At 41.9% G+C, this 23,289-nt stretch overlaps 1 protein-coding gene across 1 annotated transcript; it reads left to right on the top strand.

The window, feature by feature from the left end:
- Positions 1-224: 224 nt before the first annotated feature.
- Positions 225-17,871, top strand: LOC308284503 (myosin heavy chain, fast skeletal muscle-like; the record flags this gene model as incomplete). Its single annotated transcript, XM_080725138.1, has 39 exons — positions 225-431; positions 622-765; positions 1,030-1,186; positions 1,395-1,422; positions 1,515-1,632; positions 1,768-1,860; positions 1,957-2,020; positions 2,108-2,206; positions 2,293-2,396; positions 2,546-2,684; positions 2,904-3,022; positions 4,388-4,537; positions 4,622-4,792; positions 5,466-5,769; positions 6,731-6,795; positions 7,134-7,221; positions 7,339-7,456; positions 7,566-7,689; positions 7,788-7,924; positions 8,020-8,275; positions 8,574-8,816; positions 8,953-9,129; positions 9,218-9,363; positions 9,489-9,579; positions 9,820-10,209; positions 10,434-10,560; positions 10,700-10,818; positions 10,908-11,104; positions 11,291-11,474; positions 11,570-11,735; positions 12,080-12,204; positions 12,726-13,034; positions 13,142-13,345; positions 13,450-13,575; positions 13,674-13,844; positions 14,409-14,513; positions 14,615-14,710; positions 17,617-17,745; positions 17,851-17,871. 39 exons carry the CDS (start codon positions 225-227, stop codon positions 17,869-17,871), a joined length of 5,811 nt encoding a protein of 1,936 aa, XP_080581264.1.
- Positions 17,872-23,289: the final 5,418 nt, after the last annotated feature.

Here is a 23,289-nt window from a genome sequence, read left to right as displayed (position 1 = left end):
ACTATACTTCTTCAAAATGGTGTTTTTTCTCCCCCCACACTTAGGGATTGCGCTTGAGGATTCCAGCTGTTACTGCGTAGAGGGGAAAAGTGAGTGTCCATTATTCTTCTATTAAACTAACCTACAAAACATAGTCCTAAAAAGTCCAACAGTTCTCTGTTCAGATCTCAAGCCATCAAAGGCATAAACGTTGTCTATTTTTCTGTCTACAGAAAGCCGCCACCATGAGTACGGACGCGGAGATGGAGCAATATGGCAAGGCCGCCATTTTCCTCCGTAAGCCAGAGAGGGAGAGGATGGAGGCCCAGGCTTCACCCTTTGATGCCAAAACGGCAGTATATGTGGCTGATGTTAAGGAGCTGTATCTGAAGGGTAAAATTCTGAAGAAGGACGGTGCTAAAATCACTGTGGAACTGCTCCACAACAAGGAGGTAGGTAGAGGGTACAGTACAATGTAGTAAATGTTCTTAGTTACTTTCCACCATCTAAAATAAAATAGTGGCACAGTACCACTGTAATCTCAATAAATTCTGAAGGGGTGTGTGTGTGTGTGTGTGTGTGTGTGTGTGTGTGTGTGTGTGTGTGTGTGTGTGTGTTTTATTTTATTTATATTTTTTTCAGGAAAGAACTGTAAAAGAGGCCGATGTGACCCCTATGAATCCTCCCAAGTATGACAAAATTGAGGACATGGCCATGATGACCCACCTCACTGAAGCCACTGTCCTGTATAACCTCAAAGAGCGTTATGCAGCGTGGATGATCTATGTAAGATGTTCTACCTGCTGACTCAGTACTGAGAACAGTATAGTATTCTGCTCTGAGCTGTCAATAGAGAAAAGGAAACAAGTACAGAGTAAAAAGAGTAAAATCTTCAAGATAAAAGGGATGTAATAATAATGCTCCCTGTTGCCACTTGGAACTTGTGACTGTAATCCCCCAGCCCTAGTGATCCGTTGTCCCAGATAATGAGACGTGCTCACTGCTATGTTGTATGTTGCTATAATGTTCTCTCTCTCTCATCCCCTTCAGACCTACTCTGGCTTGTTCTGTGCCACTGTGAACCCCTACAAGTGGCTCCCAGTGTACGACCAGGAGGTTGTAAATGCCTACAGAGGCAAGAAGCGTGTGGAGGCTCCACCCCACATTTTCTCTGTCTCTGACAACGCCTATCAGTTCATGCTGATGGGTACGTACTGCTCAGTACCTTGTAAACAATATAAATAACTATCAGTTCATGCTGATGGGTACGTACGGCTCAGTACCATGTAAACAATATAAATAACTATCAGTTCATGCTGATGGGTTCGTACTGCTCAGGACAATGTAAAACATATATAACTAAAATGAAATTGTTTTTTGCTGAACTAAAAGTACATTTGCTTTACATTTTACAGATAAAGAGAATCAGTCTGTCTTGATCACGTAAGTTTCTCATCTACGAGGTATTTAAAAAAAGAACATTGTAATCAATTCACTAATGTAACATTTCTCTGAATGTATGCATTCATAACCAGTGGAGAATCTGGTGCTGGGAAGACTGTGAACACCAAGCGTGTCATCCAGTACTTTGCGACAGCAGCCACTTCTACAGGAGAAAAATCTGATAAACCGGCCGGTGCAGGCAAAATCAAGGTACACGTATATGTACAGGTTTTAAACTTTAACAAAGTACACATTTTCAACATAAAGAATGTATATGCAATATAGTAATTACATTTTAAATAATTCTGACCAAATTCTAAATTTGTGATGTCTAAAACATGCTAGGGGTCACTTGAGGATCAGATTATTGCAGCCAATCCCTTGCTGGAGTCCTATGGTAATGCCAAGACAGTGAGGAATGACAACTCCTCTCGCTTTGTAAGTGTAAAATAAATATGTAATGAGAAATGATGCAATCATTTCACAATGTAGAGGGTTTTTTATTTATTTTCACAAATTGTGCTCATGAAACAGGGTAAATTCATCAGAATCCACTTCAACAATAGTGGTAAACTGTCCAGTGCTGATATTGAGACATGTAAGTAGGAAATTCCCATATTATGATAAATGATGCATGCCCTCATTTTTAGAGGAAAGGATTTTGAGTTATGAACGACTCTTATAGATCTGCTGGAGAAGTCCAGAGTGACCTTCCAGCTTCCTGCTGAGAGAGGCTACCACATCTTCTACCAACTGATGACCAACCACCTACCTGGGATTGTTGGTGAGTTGAATGACTGATGATGCACTGATAACATAAAGTAATGAATAGAAAACTAATTTTCACCCTTTTCTTTAACCCCGTTTAAGAGATGTGTCTGATCACCAACAACCCCTATGACTTCCCATTGTGCAGCATGGGTCAGATCACTGTGGCCAGCATTGATGACAAAGTCGAGCTTGAGGCCACTGATGTCAGTAAACATATATTTTATAATAGGTTTCTAATATCCAGTTATATTATATTATATATTCAGTGTACAGTCAGTTGCTCGCAATGCATGTATTTCTACTTTGATATTTGTTAATGTAATGTTCCAATGTCTCAATATTTTGAATACAGGACGCTATCGACATCCTGGGTTTCTCTAATGAGGAGAAAGCGTACATCTACAAGTTTACAGGTGCAGTGATGCATCATGGGGTCTTGAAGTTCAAGCAGAAGCAGCGAGAGGAGCAGGCTGAACCAGACAGCACAGAGGGTATTTATATTATTATTATTGAAATTATTATTATTGTGTACTATTGTTAGCATTGTCATCAGCCAAGGCATGAAAATAACTAATAATAGTTATCATTATGAGTTTGTATTTTCACATATTCTACATTGATGGCACAGAGGGTGAGCTGCATCTTCAGCCAAGGAATGAAAACAATATATGTTTTCATATAATATTCTACATTTCTATGACTTGTTTTAGTGGCTGACAAGATTGCCTACCTGCTGGGTCTGAACTCTGCAGAGATGCTGAAGGCTTATTGCTACCCCAGAGTGAAGGTCGGAAACGAGTATGTCACTAAGGGACAGACCGTGCCACAGGTGAATACGATTATGTTATGATAACACTTTATTGTCTGTATGCAATACATACAGTAAACACATTTGACATAACATATAAAATAAAAAAATACATACATAAAAACATAAAGACAAAAGGACAAACTCCTGATTAAGCCTCAAAGTCGACTGATAGACCTCTTCAGTAGCAACCTATATTCTCCATACAAAACATTGCTAGAGTTTGAAGTGATATTCCTTGCCAACCTTATAATGCCTTTGAAGTGGTTGTCCAACAATCTTTAAACAAAGTTGTTGCACCAGTTGTGACTTTACTCAAAGGATGTCTTTTTTCAATAGTCCCTGGGTGCCAATGACGTCTTTGACGTCTTTTGAAAAAAGAAAAAAATCTTAGAGAGAGACCATGTGTGTTTGTGTGTGTGGCACCGCTACCTTGGAGCCATTTTGCCTTCTGGCATCCTATGAGTTAAGGCAAAGATAAACATCCATACTAGGTGGTACTACAGTACTGACAAACACTAATAATAACACGTAAAAAGAAGAATCTGTCTAGCACCAAAAGACGGCGAAGGAAATAGATAGTTTTCTTTCTATCTTTTTTTTTTTTCAATTTGTCAAAAGATTTTGACAAAGGATGGTCTATTACTACTCCTAGGTATATATGTATACGAACATACTGTGCCTTGTTGATCTGTTCACTATGAATAGTAATGGGGGATCTGTGTATTCTCTAGTGGTGCACCAAAAACAATCTCTCCTGTGTTTTGTGTGTGTGTGTGTGTGTGTGTATGTGTGTGTGTGTGTGTGTGTGTGTGTGTGTGTGTGTGTGTGTGTGTGTGTGTGTGTGTGTGTGTGTGTGTGTGTGTGTGTGTGGACAGGGAAATACTACTTTGTGGGGACCTCATGTCCCCACAAAGATAGTACAATCTGAGGAAAAAAACAAGTGGGGACACATTAATAGGTCCCCACAAGGTGTTTAGGGGTTAGGTTAAGGGTTAGAGTTAGGGTTAGGGTTAGGGTTAGGGCTAGGGTTAAAAATGAATGGAATGTCCCCACAAAGATAGTAGACTATGTGTAATGTCCCCACAAAGTAGCAATTGCAAACCTGTGTGTGTGTGTGTGTGTGTGTGTGTGTGTGTGTGTGTGTGTGTGCGTGTGTGTGTGTGTGTGTGTGTGTGTGTGTGTGTGTGTGTGTGTGTGTGTGTGTGTGTGTGTGTGTGTGTGTGTGTGTGTGTGTTAATGATTAGAGTATTGTTATCACTCCACTCAACCACCCTATTTCTCACTGTATCATCAGAGTACTTTAGAATGTATTGGTCTGGTTTGTCAGTGTAAGAGATGTAATAACCATTCACACCCCCACTAATAACGTTCCCATTTCCTTAGGTAATGAACTCAGTGGGTGCCTTGGCCAAGTCTATCTATGAGAAGATGTTCTTGTGGATGGTCATCAGGATCAATGAGATGCTGGACACCAAACAGCAGAGAAACTACTACATTGGTGTGCTGGACATCGCTGGGTTTGAAATCTTTGATGTAAGCATGGGCTTGTTTTAAGTGGTTGACAAATTACTTTTTGACACAATGACTTTATGGCGCTAATGATATTTCCGTTCACAGTTCAACACCCTGGAGCAGCTGTGCATCAACTTCACCAATGAGAAACTGCAACAGTTTTTCAACCACACCATGTTTGTTCTGGAGCAAGAGGAATATAAAAAAGAAGGAATTCCCTGGGATACCATTGACTTCGGCATGGACCTGGCAGTCTGCATTGAGCTCATTGAGAAGGTATACAATTCTTCTTATATTATTATACATTATCATGGACCTGGCAGTCTGCATTGAGCTCATTGAGAAGGTATACAATTCTTCTTATATTATTATACATTATCATGGACTTGGCTACATCTGCATTGAGCTCATTGAGAAGGTATACAATTCTTCTTATATTATTATACATTATCATGGACTTGGCTATATCTGCATTGAGCTCATTGAGAAGGTATACAATTCTTCTTATATTATTATACATTATCATGGACTTGGCTACATCTGCATTGAGCTCATTGAGAAGGTATACTATTATTATTAGTGTGGTTGCCACACTGTTGTTGTCAGTAACATTTAGCCAATGAGGAACCAGCATTCTCGTGACGTTTTTGTTGCTTCGTCATTGGTTAAAAGTTTATCCAGAACTACCATAGGATTGGTCAAGCTTCACATGACATTTCTGCTGCTTCCTCATTGGCTAAAAGTTATAAAATAACCCCATTGACTTCAATGGGAAAATACAAAAACAACAACCACACTTGCAATATCCCAGAATTGCAAGTGTGTTTTCCCATTCATTGACTTTAATGGGAAGATACAAAAACAGCAACCACACTTGCAATTCCTAGAATTTAATGTTTCCACGATGTTAATATATTGGTGATTTATCTCTTATGTCTCCTTCACAAAGCCCTTGGGCATCTTCTCCATCCTTGAAGAGGAGTGCATGTTCCCGAAGGCTTCAGACAAAACCTTCTGTGAAAAGTTGCACGGAACGCATCTTGGAAAGTGTAAAGCCTTTGAGAAGCCTAAACCGGCCAAGGGCAAGGGTGAGGCCCACTTCTCCCTGGTCCACTACGCTGGAACTGTGGACTACAGCATCACAGGCTGGCTGGAGAAGAACAAGGACCCGCTCAACGACTCTGTGGTGCAGCTTTACCAGAAGTCTTCAGTGAAGCTGCTCTCTGTGTTCTACCCTGCTCCTGAGCCTGAAGGTATGTTTATTAATATAATACAATACAATACAATACAATACAATACAATACAATATAATATAATATAATATAATACAATACAATACAATACAATATAATATAATATAATATAATACAATACAATACAATACAATACAATATAATATAATATAATATAATATAATATAATATAATACCTGAAGGTATGTTTACTAATATTAGATTTTTAGGCCGCTACGTGGAATTCAAACCTAGTCCTATGTTGCACTGATGAGAACAATGGTCACCAAAGTATGACCATTTGATGTGTTAAACACTGCTATAAGCAATAACACTGCTGCTGCCTGACGAGAAAGCCTGTACATGCAGGTCCACTGTCATACTGTCATACTCCACTGTAGATTGATGTTTAATGTTGACCCGACGGTGCCATCTGGTATTGCAGGGGTTTGCAGAGGTATTTAACCTGGTCCGCTCATGTGGGGGTTTTGCCAAGTTGTTGACAAGGCAACAAGCTCTGACCAATCGGGGTATTTTTGTAACCAAGATGCAGAATAGATTTACGCGGGAGGTAAGGGTCTACGACCATTTCCTGGCAAAGCCGGAAGTGAACAGATCCACTCCACAACCCTCAGAGAGTGAGTGTGTAGGTGTAGTTTCAAGGCAATCCGACAAACCGGAAGTAGGAAGGAAAAACATGCTGGGAATTGGAGTTATGGCTGTTAAAACCCCAGCTAATAGGAAAGCAGAGGGGGCGGGACTTGATAAATTACAGCCCGTCCCATGACACCACATACCAATTTTGAAGCATTTAGCATGAACTGGAGTTACGCTGCTTAAACCCCAGCCAATAGGAGCAAAGAGACTGGGCTGAAGGCATTGTTATATTATTATACCATAAACACTCAGAATCTGACAAGAATGCAGGCATTTTCATTCTGTATAACTAATGATAACTCTTGATTCTAACAAATATAAACAGTGGCGGGAGCCAAGGGAGCCAAGAAGAAGGGTGGTTCTATGCAGACTGTGTCTAGTGCTTTCAGGGTAAGAATATTTATTCATTATTAACAACTTTATATTCCTGTAAGAATTAAGCATTATTGTTATTATCATCAACAGTATATTCCTGTAAGAAATAGGCTTGTCTTTTCATGTTGGAATTAAACAATTTCTGTATCACATGTTGTGAGCTTGAGCTTGTACATCAGCTATCTTTGAATGGCTGAAGTTAAAATTAGGACTCAAGTGGTTTAATTTTATACAAATCGAAATCTGCAAAGTAATTGGTATCTAAAGAGTTCAAATAATTGTAGTGGAAGAAAAAGTGCAATATTGTATGACTTTTTACTAAAAGCCTAAATGTCTCTTTTATGTCTAAACAGGCCAACTTGGGTGTGCTGATGACCAATCTGAGGAGCACTCATCCTCACTTTGTGCGTTGCCTGATTCCCAACGAGTCCAAGACTCCAGGTAAACACATTATTATCTTATTAATCTACCAAATGTCTGTCTGATGTCTGTCTGATACAGTATGTCCGTATGGCGTTGCCGCTTTGTTCTGATAATAATGAAGCAACATCTTTACAGGGCTGATGGAGAACTTCCTGGTCATCCACCAGCTGAGGTGTAACGGTGTGCTGGAGGGCATCAGGATTTGTAGAAAGGGCTTCCCCAGCAGAATCCCATATGCTGACTTCAAGCAGAGGTAGCAATTCTTTTTTCCGGCAGCTTTATAGTTCCACACCTATTAATAACGGAAAATGGCCCACTTTTACAAAACAGATTCAAAATGACCATGAACGTTTATAAAACAGGTACAAAGTACTGAATGCTGCCGCATGTCCAGAAGGTGCGTTCATGGACAACAAGAAAGCCTCTGAGAAGCTGCTTGGGTCCATTGACATCCCTCAGGATGAGTACAAGTTTGGACACACCAAGGTAAACACACTGAATCTCGTTTAAAGTTATTGAGAGAGGACTAAAAGTTGGCTTTGCAGCTGATTATTGACATGGTCTGTAACATCCTATGCATGCAGGTGTTCTTCAAAGCTGGTCTGCTGGGTACGCTGGAGGAAATGCGAGATGAAAAGCTGGCTATTCTGGTCACCATGACTCAGGCACTGGGCAGAGGATACGTCATGCGGAAGGAGTTTGTCAAGATGATGGCAAGGAGGTACTTTGAAAACATCATTTAATGTGATATTTGGTACAATTTATAAAGTAAACTTTTTTAAATTATCTGTAAATTAAACTGTTATCCTCCCACAGAGAAGCTCTTTTCGCCATCCAGTTCAACGTGCGGTCATTCTGCAATGTGAAACACTGGCCATGGATGAAGCTGTACTACAAGATCAAGCCTCTTCTGCAGAGTGCTGAAACTGAGAAGGAGCTTGCCAACATGAAGGAGAACTATGAGAAGATGAAGGTTGATCTGGCGAACGCCCTGGCCTCCAAGAAGTCACTGGAAGAAAAGCTGGCCGCTATTGTGCAGGAGAAGAATAACCTGGCACATGCAGCTGCATCAGTAGGTTTTTGATTGATTGAATACTCTGTTTGTGATTGATTTGTGACAGCAGACATTAAGGCTAAAAGGATAACACAAAAAAGGTCCTGGGGACTTGTTTCCCTTGTGGTCCTATTATAATCTTATCTTGAACCTTTTCTCTTATCTTATCTAATTTGTTCATCCTAAACAAAATGCTGATGTATAGTGAGTTTGTGCACAGAGCTAAGCTCGATTGGCAGAGCTGTTGCGGCCAGGACTTATCCCTGGGTCACTACACTGACATGTTTCCTTTTTTCTTTTCTTTTTTGATCACAAGGGAGACGAGGCTCTGAACGATGCTGAGGAGAGATGTGAGGGTCTCATTAAAAGTAAGATCCAGTTGGAGGCAAAGCTCAAAGAGACGTCAGAGAGACTGGAGGACGAGGAGGAGATGAATGCAGAGCTGACCGCCAAGAAGAGGAAGCTGGAAGATGAATGCTCTGAGCTCAAGAAGGACATCGACGACCTGGAGCTCACCTTGGCCAAAGTGGAGAAAGAGAAACACGCCACTGAAAACAAGGTTCACGATCATACACTCTATGATTATACACTATGATTGATCATACACTATGATTATACAATCTATTATTGTTCTGACACCACATTACTCAGACGTTGTGATTGTTTATAATACAAGTTCTGTTGTGCTTGTTCAGGTGAAGAACCTGACAGAGGAGATGGCCTCTCAGGATGAAGGTCTTGCTAAGCTGACCAAGGAGAAGAAGGCCCTCCAAGAGGCCCATCAGCAGACCCTGGATGACCTGCAGGCAGAGGAAGACAAAGTCAACACTCTGACCAAGGCCAAGACCAAGCTGGAGCAGCAAGTTGACGACGTGAGTTAATGAAGTGAAACGGGTGTTTTGAACACATTTATACACGTTTATTGTTGTACTGGAATGTTGTACTGTTATTATTGTGCAGTTGGAGGGTTCTCTGGAGCAAGAGAAGAAGCTCCGCATGGACCTGGAGAGAGCCAAGAGAAAGCTGGAGGGTGATCTGAAACTGGCCCAGGAATCCATCATGGATCTGGAGAATGACAAGCAGCAGTCAGACGAGAAGATAAAGAAGTAATGTGGAACACAATATGACAATAATATTAATACTTCATATTAATAATTCATTATTCATATTAATAGGAAATGACATGGAGAAAACGGACCTGCAGTAAAATATCATGCACTGTGTTCTACAGGAAGGACTTTGAAATAAGCCAGCTTCTGAGTAAGATTGAGGATGAACAGTCCTTGGGGGCTCAGCTGCAGAAGAAGATCAAAGAACTCCAGGTATTTAACATTTCTTTCAAATTTAAAGTTGGATTGGTTAAAATACCACCATTTTGACAGCTGAAAGTGAGTCAGTAGACTCTTTGAGTCTCCTTCCCGGATAGACTCCGCCGGTCATCAAATTATCAAATGATCCTATTCTGACATGCCCAAACTAGGGACGCAAAGGTTCAAGTGGTTAAATCGTTTGAGTAGATCATGATTTTCACATGTTATTCTGATATCACTCATTTTGAAAAGGCTCGTATTGAAGAACTGGAGGAAGAGATCGAGGCTGAGCGCGCCGCTCGTGCCAAGGTTGAGAAGCAGAGAGCTGACCTCTCCAGGGAACTGGAGGAGATCAGTGAGAGGCTGGAGGAGGCTGGAGGAGCCACTGCTGCTCAGATAGAGATGAACAAGAAGCGTGAGGCTGAGTTCCAGAAGCTGCGTCGTGACCTCGAAGAGTCCACCCTGCAGCACGAGTCCACAGCTTCTGCTCTCCGTAAGAAGCAGGCCGACAGCGTTGCAGAGCTGGGCGAGCAGATCGACAACCTCCAGCGTGTCAAGCAAAAACTTGAAAAGGAGAAAAGTGAATACAAGATGGAGATTGATGACCTGTCCAGTAACATGGAAGCCGTTGCTAAGGCAAAGGTAGGAATGTCTGTGGATAATTCTTGAGACAATACTAAAGAAAAAAAGAGGGCATTGATTGTTGATCCCAATTCTGACACCAATTGTCACGTTTTGTTTCTAAACAAAGTACTCAATTGACAATTGAGAGAAATTTGTAGAATATTAAACTACCATAAAAAGGAATGTGACATAATATGTAGGTCACACAGTCATTAATTGAATATGTCTGTGTTAATTAACAGGGAAATCTTGAGAAGATGTGCCGCACCCTTGAGGACCAACTCAGTGAAATCAAGTCCAAGAGTGATGAGAATGTTCGCCAGTTAAATGACATTGGAGCTCAGAGAGCAAGACTGTTAACGGAAAATGGTAAATGTTCTTGTAAATGGTACTGAATTTCATATTTAGAGATGACGATTTGATTAACAGTTATCCCAAGTCTTTTATGAATATGTATCCAACAAAGATGATATAACTTCTTTAAAATAATTTTTCAATTTCTAACTAGGTGAGTTTGGTCGTCAACTTGAAGAGAAAGAAGCTCTTGTCTCACAGCTCACCAGAGGCAAGCAGGCCTTCGTCCAACAGATTGAGGAGTTGAAGAGACACGTTGAAGAGGAGGTCAAGGTGAGAAGCATTTTTTTTTACAAACATGCCTTTTATTATATGTATTATTATATTCAATTAACATTATTTGGGCGATTTTCTTTTGTCAGGCAAAGAATGCCCTTGCTCATGCTGTGCAATCAGCTCGCCATGACTGTGACCTTCTGAGGGAGCAGTTTGAGGAAGAGCAGGAGGCCAAGGCAGAGCTCCAGCGTGGAATGTCCAAGGCCAACGGTGAGGTGTCTCAGTGGAGGGCCAAGTATGAGACTGATGCTGTCCAACGCACTGAGGAGCTGGAGGAAGCTAAGTAAGTCATCAGTCTTACACTGTCAGGTAACACTGTCATACCACCTCTCTCTATAATGTTTTACACTATCAGGTGGTACCACTCTCTATAGTCTATACAGTGCTCAGTGTTTTACACTATGAGATACCAATCTGTGTTCAAAATATTACCCACAATGATTTGATTCCATTTAAAACTGACCAACAGGAAGAAGCTGGCCCAGCGTCTTCAGGAAGCTGAGGAGAATATTGAGGCTGTGAACTCCAAGTGCGCCTCTCTGGAGAAAACCAAACAGAGACTCCAGGGTGAAGTGGAAGACCTCATGATCGATGTGGAGAGAGCCAATGGTTTGGCTGCCAACCTTGACAAGAAGCAGAGGAACTTCGATAAGGTCCATTTGACATACAGTTGACTATTTTAAAATGTAATGATTTTAGCCTCCATAAGGTGGGGTAAATTACACATGTCATTTAAATGGTGTTGCAGGTCCTGGCAGAATGGAAGCAGAAATACGAAGAGGCTCAGGCAGAGCTGGAGGGAGCTCAGAAAGAGACTCGTTCTCTCAGCACTGAGGTGTTTAAGATGAAGAATTCCTATGAGGAGTCTCTGGACCAATTGGAGACCATGAAGCGTGAGAACAAGAACCTGCAACGTAAGTCTTTCTCTATAATCCGTACCAACTTGTTTTTAGCCTTGTTTTGAGCCAATTCCGGGTCAAAATGGGTCCTCATGTTAATCAGTTTACCTCAAAGTTGGGTTCATTTGAGTGTATTACTTGAAGTAGAATAGAATAAACATCGCATTTTTTTTAAAGTTTTTAAAGTCAATATTCTAAATCTCTCTCAATTGTAGAAACAAAACGTTACAATTGGTGTCAGAAGTGGGATCAATCACTGGCCATCAATCAATGTATTTAGAGTTCAAGATCAATTATGGATTAGGCTACACCCACTTTAGTCAAATGCATTTCTGATTTCTGATTTTCAATCAATGCAGAGGAGATCTCAGACCTGACTGAACAGATTGGTGAGACTGGAAAGACCATCCATGAGCTGGAGAAGAACAAAAAACAAGTAGAGACAGAGAAGGCAGAAATCCAGACAGCCTTGGATGAAGCTGAGGTAAAACTCTGAGGTTCCAGATGAAGAATGCAATAAACCCTCTATGCAGCCATATTGGCAAGAAATTGGGCTGCGTCTTTACTTCCTTCACAGGTGTTATGAATGATGCTAATGAAGGCTCTGTTCCATTTAGTGTAGCACTGTGGTTCTCAAACGTTTTAATTTCAAGGACCCCCATATCTCTGACAGTCTAATGGAATCAAATGGACCTGTAAGGGTCCATTTGGAACCCCCTGAAGGAACCGTGGGCTCCCTTGAGACCCACTGGTCTAGCAGAGTGTTTCCTGTGAGCCAGCATGTACATTATCAGCACCCTGACTCTGTTTACCAAAATGCAACAGAACCTTCATTAGTAGCATTGGAAACACCTACGAAGTAAGGAAGAGGCCTTTTCATTATGGCTGCTGTGCATAGAGTCTGTTGTCACCATGACTACATTATATATTTTTTCAATTAGATTAAAAAAGTGGATATTACATTCGTAGGTCCATAGTAGTTTTTGATCCTGTGTTACATTTTAGGCTACTCTGGAGCACGAAGAGTCCAAGATCCTTCGTGTCCAGCTGGAGCTCAACCAGATCAAGGGCGAGGTGGACAGGAAGCTGGCGGAGAAGGATGAAGAGATGGAGCAGATCAAGAGGAACAGCCAGAGGGTGATTGACTCCATGCAGAGCACTCTGGACTCTGAGGTCAGGAGCAGGAACGATGCCCTGAGAATCAAGAAGAAGATGGAGGGAGACCTGAACGAGATGGAGGTTCAGCTGAGCCACGCCAACCGCCAGGCTGCTGAGGCCCAGAAGCAACTCAGAAGTGTCCAGGGACAGCTCAAGGTGCAGTACATAGAAACACATTATCCAAACAGAGGAGCTGCTCTAAGCAAGTCACATTCTGATTCTGTTTCTCTCAACGTGACCACCTCAAATGTGATTTGTTGTAGGATGCCCAACTGCACCTTGACGACGCTCTAAGAGCCCAAGACGAACTGAAGGAGCAAGCTGCCATGGTGGAGCGTAGGAACGGCCTCATGGTGGCAGAGATCGAAGAGCTGAGAGTGGCTCTGGAACAGACAGAGAGAGGCCGCAAAGTGGCTGAGCAAGAACTGGTGGATGTTAGTGAACGCGCTGGACTGTTGCACACTCAGGTAAGTCAATGAAAAAAACGTTCAATATTTAGAATAGAGGATGTTCACACACACACACCAGTCGTTTATAGTTACTTACATTGTTCAACTAATCTTTATTGTAGAACACAAGCCTTCTGAACACCAAGAAGAAACTGGAGTCTGACCTGATCCAGGTCCAAGGTGAAGTGGATGACAGTGTTCAAGAAGCAAGGAATGCTGAGGAGAAGGCCAAGAAAGCCATCACTGATGTAAGTTAGGATAACCAAAAAATGACACTTTTCAGGATTCAAATGGAAAAAATAGCAACGACATTAACACACAATGCGATACAAAAATGTAATTCCAGGCTGCTATGATGGCTGAGGAGCTGAAGAAGGAGCAGGACACCAGTTCTCACCTGGAGAGGATGAAGAAGAACCTGGAAGTCACAGTGAAAGACCTGCAGCATCGTCTGGATGAGGCTGAGAACCTGGCCATGAAGGGAGGCAAGAAGCAGCTCCAGAAACTGGAGCAGAGGGTAAGATGTAGTTCACTTCAACATGGCTTGTACAGTTTAGAGTCAGTGGTGGAAAGTAACTAACCCTAATCCTAAGTACATTTACTCAGTTACTGTACTTAAGTAAAAAAATAGGTATTTGTACTTAATTTCCATTACTTTTACTTCTCCAATACTGTACATCTCGGATCCAAACCCCACTACTTTTATTTGAAAACTTGAATTACTAGTTATTGATTATTATTACGAAACGTACATTAACCGCTTCAACCCACTATACATTTTGTCCAATTGAAAATAGCCAATCTGCAAGCTCACAATGCGTTGTGGTGCGACGCATTTGTATATCTGCTATTTTCAACATATTTTTATCATTCTGCATAGTGAGTTATATTTTGGTATATTTTGATGCCAATACTTTTGTACTTTTACTCAAGTACATTTTCAATTCTGGACTATATTTCTACATTGCAGTATTGATACATTTACTTAGGTAAAACATCTGAGTACTTTTTCCACCATTGGTTATAGTCGTAGATGATGAAATAAGAAGAATTAACATAATTGCATAATTCAATTGTGAAGGTGCGTGAACTGGAGGGAGAGGTGGACGCTGCAACGAGAGCCGGAGCAGACGCTATTAAAGGTGTCCGCAAGTACGAGAGGAGAGCGAAGGAGCTGACGTACCAGGTATCGTATAGCAGCTTCACTTTAATGACCATCATCCCATTGACAACATGAATAGATTGTATGAACATACAACTAATGTTATAAATTCACTGTCACTTTAGACTGAAGAGGACAAGAAGAATCTGGCCAAGCTTCAGGATCTGGTGGACAAACTGCAGATGAAGGTCAAAGGCTACAAGAGACAGGCTGAGGAAGCGGTAAGAAAAATGTTATGTTTTCTTAATTAATGTGCTCGCTATATAGATGCCAAAGGCAACCACACTAAAGCTGGCCGCACACTAGCCGATAATCGGGCTATTTAATTACCCTCCCGACAATCGGGCTGCCACCGACTGAAACGGGCCCGACAATCGGGCATGAACGTCGTCTAGCGTGAGGTCTCACAGATCCACTCGGAGCCCAGCCGAGTGGCTCGGAGGACGATCGGGGGTTGCCCGACTCTTTTCAAACATGTTTGATATTTTCCTGGATCAGTACTGGTCTGGAATAGCAGCAGGGGACTGATTGAAAATAGGTAGGCTACAGCAGCCGCTGATAGACGCAAGTCTCTGAGCATCTGAGTGACAGAGCTATCTCTTTTTCTCTCTCTACACACACACACACACACACACACACACACACACACACACACACACACACACACACACACACACACACACACACACACACACACACACACACACACACACACACACACACACACACACACACACACGAAATCAATCAATCAATCAACAAAGACGTAAAACTAGGCCAAACCAATTAGTGCAAGTCTGGACTCGCTAATAACTTTCCAGCTCTGCTCTCCTCCTCCAACTCCAATTAAGTTACATTAAACTTATGGTTCTCACTCTCAAATGTATGATAAACCTGTGCATTCTCCATGTTTCCACCTCAAAGAGAGAGAGAGTTCTTCAAATGGACCAGACAGAACCGTCCTCTTTCTCTCTCTCTCTCTCTCTCTCTCTATGATGATCTCTATGATTAGTCTATATTTGATTGATCCATCCGCCCACACCGCGATAATTTGTTAAAAGACAGGGGAAATCATGATTGAAAGCCTATAGCCTAGGCCATGGCCACTAAAGTAAAAGCAGACACGTGCCTGTCTTGAACTTGAACCGTCCGTGGTGGAAGCAGCCTACAACAGCAGCTCACCCCACGTCAGTCACTTTCTCTGATGGTCCGTGCACGGTGCAGTTATGTAATCTCTACTCCTTTCAAGTTCCAATTGGCCATAGGTACAGCGTGTAGCTTAATTAATGGGCCATCATCAACTTCAACTCGTTGTTTGATCTACCAGCTGGGTTAACAACTCCTGGCTACTCCGGGCACAGCGCGCCCCGCATAGCCAGGCGTTTCGTATTTTAACAGACAGCAGGTTTAGAAAATATGCGCGCACGTTACCTTAACTATTATAAAATAAAATGACTTTATCAAAACTGACAATGATAAACGTGGAGCGGACATGAAAGAAACATAATGGATATAGGCCTAATAGGCCTGTCCTTTTTAAAGCATTACAGTATATTTGGGACTGAAAACTAGTCCCCCCCCCAAAAAAAAAGCAATACACATAAATACACTGCTTATTATTTCAAATAATGATCCACATCCATCCTCCCAGGTTGTATCATGATTGCTTGCGATGGGAATTAAAACTCAATGGTCGCGAGTTTGTTTTATATCAGCAGAAATAGTCACTACCAGTCCGTCAGGCGCAGACTGGAGTGGGAACAGCGCACGAGTGCAAGTAGGCCTACACGCCCACTGCCTGATCTACAAACCCTACAATGTGGCGCGGAGGGACGCAGTTTGATCTTGGAGATCTGATGTTCTCTGCGCAACACAGTCATACGACTAATCATAAATCAGACACCATGAGAAGCACCAGCAGACAGCGCGCAGCACTTGACTTTAGCAGTGGAGAGAGAGGGGGAAAGTCGATCAGAGTTGATCCATGGATGAACATGAAACGCGTCAAAGTGAACTCATAGTCATAGTATCATTTGAAGCTTTTTTTTTTGTTCGTTGCGTGAGGCAATGGTGTGTTTGTGAGTGGATAGCATAATGTGTTTGTTTGTATGTGCGTCTGCGCGCGTGTTGCAAGGCGAAGCTCTCGGAACAGTGACGTTTTGTATTCATTATATAAATTATTTATTTATTATTGCTGTGTTTGGGCCCGACTCAATCGGAATAGAATCCTGTAGCGTGCGGTGCGCCCGACTGTTCAAAACGGCTAGTGTGAGCCCGTTTAGATTCTCTGGCCAGATAATCTGAAAAAATGATCCTGTAGTGTTTAATTCTACCCGATTCAGTCGGGCCCGATTATCGTGTAGTGTATGGCCAGCTTTAGGAATCATAGGAATTGTTTTCTTAACCACTTAAGCCTACTTACTGTATATGCTTCGTTGACTGGGGTCCCCCAGGGCTCTATAGCAGATTTGCTCCTCTTTTCTCTCTAAACCAAATCTCTCCACCGAACATATCTACAAGCTCCTGACACATTGCACACTTTATTTTAGCTGAATATTTGTCTGTTTTCACCAAATGTTTGCATATTATGACACGCCCAGAATAGGGATTCTTGGGTTCAAGTCCACCCTATGGAATCCTAGGAAGCAGTTATGTAGGCTATAATGCTCGTATGATGTGAGTATGACCATGGAGTGACATGTGGGTATGACGGTGTTCTTCACTATCTACTTAGACACAATAAAAATACTCTCCACAGTACACACATCCCTAGATCTGCGTGGCACAGCAGCCATACCATAGAGCCACACTGCACATGCAGGTTATGTGTGGAAGCTATTAACATGGGTGCCATTACCCAGCTGCCATGCATTGAGACATTTCTGCCTGGGTGCCGATCAGCAAATAGGAACTCAGCCATGAATTATGATCATGATGACAATGCTGAATGATGACAACATGCCAGGACTGCAAGGGCCCAAGACACTCATGGACTTGCAACACATGTTCATGCTTTATTAGCTGCAACCACACTTTACAATTTCCTGAAATTGTCTCGTCTGAACTCTTATTGCAAGATGCTCTTTTCGAGTGTTCAGGCTTTGAACTATTCTCTATCATATTGTAGGAGGAAGCTGCCAACTCTCATCTGACCAAGTGCAGAAAGATTCAGCATGAGCTGGAGGAGGCTGAAGAGCGTGCTGACATCGCTGAATCCCAGGTCAACAAGATGAGAGCTAAGAGTCGTGACACCAAGGTAAATACATAACGCAATAATTATGGAAACCGTGTTGTATCATTAACTGAGATTTAACTGAAGATTTGTGTTGAATATACTCTAAATGTATTCATCTTTTCATAGGGAAAAGAGGCTGCTGAATAGTTTCTTCAATCCAAGAGGACGCCGTAAAACGTCATAAAATATGACGCATTATATTCAATAAAGCATTATAAAACATAAAGTATTTTGTTGTTTTCATTATCTCTACCAGGCCGAAGGCCAGAGATTATGTTTTCACCCATCTGTCTGTGTGTCTGGGAGCTAGTCTCGCAAACATCTAGCCCTAGTCAACATTCAGAAGCACCAAATGTTATGTGCATGCGTGAAACACATACTGAAACACCGGATGAACAGTTAGTTACAGCTACCAACCAGATACAGTTATAACTTTCTTGCAACATGCTAATGTGTATGAACTTGTTTTTTTTTTTCTTTTTTTTTAATATGACTTACCCATTGGTTAAGTCATATTGCTTGTCGACCTGAAATTTTAAGGTAGCTATTTTGGCCATATGTGTTAATTTGATTACATTCACCAACATGTGATAGCTACGAAGTCACCTTGTAACATGGACAACACATTTTTTCCTAAGACATAGATGGTGAATATTGCCCAAGTTATGTTTTTGAATCATCTTTTCTGAAAGGCCAAAGCCCAACTAATAGGCTATATGAATGGATATAATTCATGTACATACTATCAACAGTATGAACAGGCCTTTATGTACAGTAGGCCTATGGTGTCAACAGTTTCAACCTTGAATGACTGGGTCAGTGGTTCTCAAAGTGGATTTCAGGGACTCTCAATAGGTTCCTTTATGGGGGTCTAAATTGACCCTTACAAGTCTGTAACTTTGACAGTGTACAAATGGGTAATAAACCATAAAGGTCTGGGTAATATAGGCTATTATGCGGATTGGACAGTCCTTTGAGACAGATGTGTGTGTGTGTGTGTGTGTGTGTGTGGGGGGGGGGGGGGGGGGGCGCTACAGTATAAAGAGAAGCTATACCTATAAAGTATACTGTTTACAATTGCTTTACCTTGTGTAGTTTAAATATTATTAAACCACACTCAAAGGAGAACAGACTATTACGCTAAAAAGTGCACACATACACTTTGAGGCCTATTGATGTGAATGAGGGGTTTTCCGCACACTGGCATACCTGAAGAATATCAAAGTAGTGTCCAGGGCTAGGTTGTCTTGATAATAAGCCCACATCCATCCCCCGCTCAACACTTTTGGAAGAATTCTGGCACTGTAGTGAAATTGGTGGTATCTGGTTCACCTCAGTTGAAAATCCCTGCTCTACTCTACTCTATTGCAGTGGTTGTCAAAGTGGGGTTCAGGAGCTTCCAAATGGACCCTCACAGGTCGGTGACTTTTACAGGTCCATTTGTACGCTCTCAGTTATTGAAATTAACAAGTTAGAGAAGCACATCCATACATAAATTATCACTGAAATAATGTATGCTCCGTGTCTAGCTCCTAACCAAGGTTTGTTCCAAGTGCACCCTCCAGTGGCTTCACCCTGCTCCAGTAGTCCATTGGTCCCACAATTAATTAAATAAATACACAATTAAATCAATACATGTATTTATTTATTACATTGTATAAACTGTATAGTGTTTTCTTTATTTCATTATGTCTTCAGTCTTTTGTGTTTTGTATTATTGCGATAGGTGACTGAATGGTACATCCATTCTGTTGTTCATTGTAAATGCAGTTAAAGGAGTAGTTCACCCCCAAAATGACTTTTTTTCTATTGATTACTCATGCCATGGAGACTAGAGTTCAATAATATTTTTTGTTTTTTGTCGCATTCCTAAGACACAAATTTGATAACAATAAATGTACCCCCATTCGTTCCGGATGGTGACCCGTTTCGAAACGGGTCACCATCCGGAATCAATGGGGGTAAATTTACTATTTACTAATTTTTGTCTTAGGAATGTGACAAAAACCAAAAAATATTATTGAACTCTACTCTCCATGGCATGAGTAATCAATAGAAAAAAAGTCATTTTGGGGGTGAACTACTCCTTTAAATCAAGCTTTTCTCTCAAAGTCAACAGGCTAAAGATAACTTGAGGGACATTTTTAGGAAAGTCTGCACCCAAGCATCACATGAGCTTCATCTCTCCCATGGTGGGTTTCTGACATGTTAGCATAGATCCTTACAAACACTGCCTTACTGGCATCTCTAAACCGTTAAGCAGCATCAGGGTTTCCCAGCACCAGACAGACACTTTGCCAGAGAGAGAAAAGGTTTTCCAAAGCTTTAAAGCGAATATACAACACTCCTTCAAACAGGCTATATGCAAATAATTTGCATTTTGTGTCAAATTATTAATTTCGTTCATAATTATCCATGTAATATGAGATGGTGTACAATGAGCTGATCATTCGGGAAAATAAACTCCTTCATGGTAAAGGGCTGTTTAATTTTCCAATGACTGATTCACTGATTATTTAGTGAAATGAGATCAATAATGAAGTAGCATGCAGTTGTGAAGATGTGCAATAGCATTAAAGCTCCAGTTTGCAACCACTGTACAGTTACAATCATCTCTCAGTCATTTGTAGAGTAAATTCTATCAAAAGCTGTGTCAATGAGATTGTAGTGTATAGAAACTGTAGGTAAACTGGTCCAAGACTGGAGAAAAACCTGGGTCATGTCCCTGGTTTAAACCCGAGAGCTGTGCTGTCTGGAACCTAGTGCTCCTGGAAGAGTCTCCCATGGCAAAGTGGTCTCTGGGGAAGGGTCAGACAAAGAATGGTTCACAAAGACCCTATGGAAATGTGTGACCCGGCCCGGTGGAAGCACGGGGCCCTCCTCTGGAGCCAGGCCCGGAGATAGGGCTCGAAAGCGAGCGCCTGGTGGCCCGGGCTTACCACGGAGCCCGGCCGGGCTCAGCCCGAAGAAGCAACGTGGACACATTTTCGCCGCCACGTGGGCCCACCACCCGCGTTGGGAATCAGTGGGGTCGGGTGCGCTGCCAGACGGGTGGCAGTGACATCAGAGTCTTCCCCCCCTTTCTTTTCTTTTTCTTTTTTAAATTACAATCACTATCAATTAAGCAGGTATGAATTTAGAACCTGAGCTTTATTAAGGAAACACAATATTATGTAATAACAACAGGATACTGTACCGTCATTTGCCATCAGTCCTGTTTCATGAATGGCTTGATAACTAAAATCAAACATACTGTAACTGGTGTTCATGGACACAAGGACATAGACAGGAAATACAACTTAGTTGCCACTCTTGTGTTTTGTTAACCATATTCAAAATTAAGTCTAATTAAAGTAGATCTCTGCAAAGAGTCTCCTTTGACCCTTCTATTTTTGCAATGACACTCTTTTGTTCCAATCTCCTCAGCCAGAGAAGACAAATCTTCCTAACCTTCCCAAAGAGTTGAGCCCCCCACACCTTTACTTGGTTCTCCCCGTCAAAATCAGACACTAGAGTTTAAGCACGACGATTTAAAGGACGGCAACGCCAGGCGGAGTACGGCTGCTATGACTTAATCGCCGTAGCTGTCTGCGACGGGGTCCCACACCTTTTACTGAACTCTTTGGTTCCCATGGCGACGCGTCCATTCAGCAGACGTTGTAGCCACTACGTGGAAAGGGAGCTTCTGGCGTTGTAGAGACGGCTGTGACAGCGGCAGGTTTATATATCGAGCGTTGATCATTTCCGGTTACCGTTGCCGTAGCCATTGCTTAAAGTCACTACTGTCTGCTGACTGCTATGCTCTTCACCCAAAGTGTTCTTTGGTCTTCCTTTAGATCTCCAGGTGGTCTTTATCATTCCTCTCTTCTCTTTCTCATCTGCTGAGTCAGAATCACTGTTGTCCTGAACTTCTTTATTCTCATCATCACGGTTGCATTACTTTCTTTTCAACTAATCATCTGAGGTGATCGCTGTACTATACTCATTAGCCTACCTTTGAACATACTGTAATGGTTCAATTCCTCCTCAGGGTCATGTGTCATTATTTCACTTGTTAAGAGTACAGTTCTCCATTTCATTCTTCTCATCTAATTCAACCTCTGCCTCATCCATACTTGTCTTCTTCAGCTGCACTCCATGGTAACGCTGGATGTGACTCTTCCGGCTCACATTGTGATTAAATCTCTTATCACAGTGCTGACACTGATAGGGTTTCTCTCCTGTGTGGACACGTATGTGGGATTTGAGGTGACTTGGCTGGTTGAACGAACGTTGACACACCTTGCATACAAACTGCTTTTTTCCTGTGTGCACAACCGAATGCCTCTGCAGTGACGTATTATTTAGAAATGTCATGTTGCATATGTGACATTTGTGGTCTACATGACTCTTTATGTGTTCACAACGCTCTCTTTTGCTCATAAACGCCTCTGGACAGTCAGGACATCGATAGGGCATCTCTTCAGGGATATGGCGTCGCTCATGTGCAAGTTTGTCAGGCCTTGTTCTGAAGGCTGAGAAGCAGAACCTGCACACATGCTGAGCTGTATGGACACGGCTGTGTCGATTTAGACCTCGCTCAGTGGCAAATCTCTTGCCACACAGATTACAAGAATGGGGATTGATTTTGTAGTAACATTTGTGAGATTTCACAGCTTGGAAAAACTTTCCACATTCATGACAGAGTAAGTACACTAGGTCTTCTGGACAGGGCTTCCAGTCTCTGTCTGAACTGCGCTCACTCCTCTCTCCTTCATCTAAGGAGTCACTTTCATCGTTAATAATACCAATATGTTCAGTAAGGGCGGCAGCAGAACTACGTGGAACACTGCTGCTGAAGCTGTGAGTGTCACCCAAAGGCACAGCCTGGAAGGATAAAGAAGAGATCATCGTTAATATGTGCAGTAGGAATGCATCTCTCAACACTGCATGACATCAATTTGATTCGCTTTTTTCACACTGAGGCAACAGTTAAGTGAAACAGACCCAATTAAATGATATATTATAAACATGAACCAAAGAATTTGGGTGGAGGGGTATTGTTGACTGGTTCAATTATAAACCGCAAAAGCCTCACTTTAAAATGTCTAAGCTGTAATAAATGCAGGATGTGCTACTCAACAGTTACATGGTAACGGTCCTACCGGTTGGGGCTGTCCAGTTATTTCCTCCTCTTCTCTCACTGAGGTGCCGTCTATACTGTGGTGCTCCAACGGACCCCCATCCTCAACTGAGCTGTGCTCACTATCAGCCCCCAGACTCTTTCCCCCTCCTTTAACCAAGGAGTCATTGGCGGCATCAGAAATCTCTTGATCACTGTTGCAGTTGCTGGTGTTACCTGAGGGCACTGCCTGTAATAAATAGAGGAGGTCACCTGTAATCTTCTTTCAGTCGTTAAAATGCACAGTGATCAACATTATACAGTGCATAGCCTCCTGACCTGGATGCTATTGAAACGCCAGCTGACTGGGCTAGTTAGAATATTGCCTTAAAAACAATAACACATAACAACAATTTTGAATGATTTTTATGAAACATCAGTAGGCCTAATTACTGCTACAACAT

Source organism: Nannobrachium achirus, assembly GCF_963921795.1.
Source record: "Nannobrachium achirus genome assembly, chromosome: 5".
Classification (NCBI taxonomy): domain Eukaryota; kingdom Metazoa; phylum Chordata; class Actinopteri; order Myctophiformes; family Myctophidae; genus Nannobrachium; species Nannobrachium achirus.
This window is presented reverse-complemented; position numbering and strand designations above follow the sequence as displayed.